Source organism: Lepidothrix coronata, unplaced genomic scaffold (assembly GCF_001604755.1).
Source record: "Lepidothrix coronata isolate B3197 unplaced genomic scaffold, Lepidothrix_coronata-1.0 Scaffold160, whole genome shotgun sequence".
Taxonomy (NCBI): Eukaryota; Metazoa; Chordata; class Aves; order Passeriformes; family Pipridae; genus Lepidothrix; species Lepidothrix coronata.
Window position 1 is genome coordinate 1,341,039 of NW_016690340.1, and position 4,927 is coordinate 1,345,965.

Below are 4,927 nucleotides of genomic sequence, written 5' to 3' on the forward strand. Positions count from 1 at the left end.
AAAGGGGAATCATTCAAAGATCCTGCTCTTACCTGGGGCCACCTCAGGTGACTGCCTTGGCTGTCCTGGAACACTGTAAAGTGTTCAGAGCGTGAGTGTGCAGAGCATGAGGGGATGTTCTGTGCTCCTACATATTATTACAAGGGGCAAAATGCCTCCAAACTGAAAGTAAGTTTAGATTAAATTTTTGGACATAAATCTTCCCTGTGAGGGTGGGCAGGCCCTGGCACAGGTTGCCCAGAGAAGCTGTGGCTGCCCCATCCCTGGGAGTGTCCAAGGCCAGGTTGGACAGGGCTTGGAGCAACCTGGGCTGGTGGAAGGTGTCCCTGCCCATGGCAGGGGGTGGAATAGGATGACCTTTGAGGTTCCTTCCAATCCAGGCCATTCTGGGATTTTATGATTCCATGATCTTCCCAGCAGATTTAGGCATTCCCAGCTCCTCTTGTGAGTTTGTGCTCATGGGCTGACCAGACTTAGATTAGAAAGCAACACGTTTTTACACAAGGAATTAATTCACCCCACTTTTCCCTCACTGGTCTTCACTGATCTCTTTTTCTTTTGGAGCCATCACCACTACCTGGTTGTCTCCCTAGAAGTAGCACAAGTGTTTTGCAGTTTGCAGAGCTGACCTGCACATCCTTGTGTGGCTGTAAAAGCCTAAAAACTCCCCGAGAGCTTTGCCCTCCTCATGACACCAAACATGACGTGACATCCTTCAAACCACACCACTACTATTTTCTTAAAATCACTTTCCTCAGTGCATCTGCTCAGCCACGAGCAAGAGATGCTGAACTGCCTCTTCAAGAACAGCAGATGCTGCTGGTCACTGCAAGATCTTTTAACTTGGATTTCCCCCCATTTCAGAATTGTTGCCAAGGAGATTTGGGGAGCGATGACAGTGTGAGGGGATCCCCGTGTTCTGCTTCCCAAAGGCTGGGTTTGCTGCTCTGCAGGACTGGCTGCTTGAGGGGTCAAATGAACTCTCACAGGCCAGACTGTGGAAATCTTCATCATCAAGATTAATTTCCAAATAAATCCACAATTATTTCCAAATCAGGACAAGTGAGAACCTCTGCTGGTCGTGGCTGCCCAAAGCTTTTGCATCCACCAAGGAGGATGCAGAAGTTGATGATCCACCTCATCCAACAGGGCAGGCTTGAGCAACAGATTTGCTGAAGGAGACCTGACCATTGTCTCATCCTCAGGAGAGGAGGCTGCTCCCCTTTGCCTCTGGTTAAACAGACTGTGCCTGTTTCCATGGTGATAAGGGACACACTGAAAAAAACACTGCTTTGCACATCTTTAGAAGCCTTTGCAGTGCTGTGCTCCAGTGATTTCACTAAAGATAGTGGTAATGATAGTAAGATGTCAGGACTTTGGAATGTCAGAGGTGTAAAGAAGAATTGCATTAAAATAGGGAAGTACTGGGAGACCCACAAGCCCAAATCAGAGGAAACTGGAGAGTTACACCCAATAAATAGTTTCTTTTATTCTGATGTTCTTCCCAAGGCACTTCTTGTTGCTCTCTACTGAAGGCAACATGTTAAGCTGGATGGACCAGTGGTAAAGTCCTGTTTGTCCTCTCTGATGTCCCTGTATTCCCAAACCAAGAGCAGCTGAGACAAATTTGTGGCTCGCTTGGCAGTGTTGAATTAATGGTTGGATTCAATGTACTTAGAGGTCTCTTCCAACCTCAGTGATCCTATGATTCTAAATAACACTCCCAGAAATCTGGATCATGTTGCACAAGTTAAGTGGCTTGTACAGATACAGTTCAAAAAAGGACACCCATCTAACTGTGAAAATTCTCAGAAACACTCAAGTTTCATTCAAGCTGGGCTGGCCAGCAAGGCAGGAGTCACCTCAATAAAACATGCAGGGATAGGAATGGCTGGTCCATCAACACTGGAATGAAGTAGGAATGTTTCCAGATAAACAGGCAATGAAGACGGGGAAGAGCCTTAAGGGGAAGATGTTTGAGGAGCAGCTGAGGGCACTTGGGGTGTTCAGCTGGACAAGAGGAGACTGAGGGGAGAGCTCATGGCAGTTCCAGCTTCCTGGGGAGGGGCAGAGGAGGGGCAGGGACTGAGCTCTGCTCTGGGGGGACCGGGGACAGCACCCAGGGAATGGCTGGAGCTGTGTCAGGGCAGGGTCAGGTTGGATCTCAGGCAAAGGTTCTTCTCCCAGAGGGTGGTTGGCACTGCCCAGGCTCCCCAGGGCAGTGGGCACAGCCCCAAGGCTGCCAGAGCTCCAGGAGAGTTTGGATGATCCTCTGTGGCACAGGGGGTGACCCTTGGGGACGAGCCTGTGCAGGGCTGAGGGTTGGACTGATGATCCTTGTGGGTCCCTTCTAGCCAGGTGTGTTCTGTGACCGTCTGTGCCACAGGAAGGCAGAGCCCCGGGGCCGCTCCCGGTGCCACAGTGCAGCTGCAGCGAGTAGAAAATGAAACAGCATTTGCATATCTCCCCATTTCACAGAAAGCCGGCGGAGGGCGGGGGCCGGCTGGTCTGGGGAACTGTTCACCTTCTGACATCAGACACCTCCGTGCAGGGCTCAGAGAGCCCGGGAGAAATCCCTGAGCAGGAACATGAGGCTCCTGCCCCTGCTCACAGCCGCGTCCTGCCCTCACGCCCCCGGGGCCCTCGCCCTCTGTGCCGCGAGTGATGAAGTTTTTTTTCCGGATCACATGAGCCAGGATGAAGGGGGAAAATCCTGCCAGGAGCAGCGATGGGCTGCAACTTGAACCCGATCGAGGGGAGATACAGAGCAGCACCTCGAGAGCTATATAAGAATGTGCCAGGCGCAGGAGCAAACAGTTGTTCAGGTGAGGGACTCGCATGAATCAGCCATGCATGGGAATGAAGACACTGTTCCAAGGAGGCTCGGGGGCACCAACAGAATCTATTTGTATTTCATCATCGCCACCCTCGTCGCGTTGCTCGTCTTTGCGTTGGCCACCATCATGATCCTGGTCGTTCAGAGGACGGTAAGAGGCGTCTTCATTGGATCTTTTCTTTTTCTCTTCCTTTCCCTTTCTTTTTCTCCTTTCCAAAATTTACCGGTTGCTCCCTCTGTTATAAATGCACACGCGTGAATTAGGGGAGAGAAAGATGAAACAAAGAGGGAGAGTAAAGCACTTCAAAAGAAGATGACCCTTCTCCACGGGCAGTTTTAATTTCTGGCACGGAATCTCTGCTCTGTAAATGGGAATAGAAAGCTCATGATCCAAGATGCCAGCCAGCCTTTGTCCTGCCACCTTAGGAGAGATGGAGAGAAGTTCCATGTGCCATTGCTCCCTGGTTTTGTGTGTCTCCTGTTGTTTCTTTGGAGAACCACCACGATTTGAGATGGTTCGGTCTGGTCTGGTCGTGCCTACCTGTGTTCATCCAAAATCGGGATTAATTCCAGCGATGGATGTGCCAGAGGACACTTCCATGTGACCCCGGTGGTGCTGTGGGTGCGTCCTGGCAGATGCAGGGCTCTCCTGACCCACCCAGAGCAGTGGAATGGGGGCAAAGCAGCTCGTTCCTGCTCTCTGTGCTGTGCTGGGGTGTGATTTTTAATGCACAACTAGAGCTACAGCAAGGAGTGCTGAGGATGTGAGACGAGGTCTCAAAAATAACTGCTCCCTCAGCCCACAGGCATTATTTCCTCCTTGAAAGAGAGGAGAGCTCTCGAGTGCATCTGGGGTTGAGTGGGGAATCAGTGAGACAGTGACAGAGCAGAGCTACAGGTGGTTGTGGGTATAAAAAGTGCATTTTTAACCTCACCAGGAGCGTTTCCATCAACTTCACCGAGGTAAAAATGCCAGGTTGGAAGTTTTACAGGCTTTGAAATCTCATTGCAAAAATGGAAGTGCTGAAGTACCTCCACTCCTGTTCATACAATGAAAGCACCAGCAAAGGGCTGCTGGAGGAAGGTGGCCATGGAAAACAAAGTATGATCCTTTGACTCAATATTTTCTCTTCCTAAATTTACCCTGTGCAATTTGTGTGCACATTACCCAGAAATGAAACCATGAAGGCTTGACTGATACTTTTTTAAGCTCCACCAGAGAGGAGTCATTTACCTGTAATCAGTGTTCTTCCAAAAGAGAAGCAGTTTGAGGGCAGTTAAAGTGAGACATGGGGATTTTTAAGTGATAAATAGTGGCATATTAAGGGAGATCTTTAAAATAACAAGCTGGGTAATTACAGACTTGCCACAGCTTTTCTATATAATGAGGCTTTTATTTGTACTTATTACGAAAGTCAGCAGTAAATTACCTCTCCACCAGGATAAACACAGTTACACCAGTAACAATATCACTGAAAGAGTCAAGGTTTTGACTTAAAAGAGTAATGACACCGTTGCAGCTGCTTTGAAAATGAGCTTGGCTGAAGGAGGAAATAGGAAGCTGAGGTGTGTGAGAAACAAATAAAATCAAGCAGCAATTTTCCGCTCTGAGGAGAAATTGGCAGTAAAAGCCACAAACTGTGCTCTTGCTCTCGGGGAGATGCACGACCCCGAGTTCAGGAGCAGTGTAATCATCCTCCATCCGTGACTGGTTTGGATTGCCAGACCAGGGAGCAAGTGTTGATTCTGTGAGACAGAAACATTTCAGGTCCTGGTGGCACTGTCAGGGGAAGGCTGGGCACAGACTGCTTTGGGAACACAGCTGGGGTTGGGCTGAACACCTCAGAACTTCGACTTCAGCAGCTCCAGGAAAAGGGACTGGAGAGTTTTGGAGCCCTGTGGATATTGAGTTCTTTTGCTGCAGGGATTAGAGCATCATCAAGGGTCAACCAGGCCAAGGGCCGGGTCCTGCACTGTGGTCAGAGGGGTTGGAGAGCAGCCAGGCAGGAAGGGACCTGGGGGTTTGGATGGACAGGAAGCTGAACATGAGCCAGAGTGTGCCCAGGTGGCCAAGAGGGCCAGTGGATCCTG

At 49.7% G+C, this 4,927-nt stretch overlaps 1 protein-coding gene across 1 annotated transcript in view; it reads left to right on the forward strand.

Annotated features, from left to right (window-relative positions):
- Positions 1 to 2,792: 2,792 nt before the first annotated feature.
- TNFSF8 (tumor necrosis factor superfamily member 8) overlaps positions 2,793 to 4,927 on the forward strand; it is a 17,953-nt gene continuing 15,818 nt past the window's right edge. The window contains exon 1 of the mRNA XM_017829201.1: positions 2,793 to 2,987. Coding sequence (XP_017684690.1) covers positions 2,793 to 2,987 — 195 coding nt within the window. The remainder of the gene's footprint in view (positions 2,988 to 4,927) is intronic.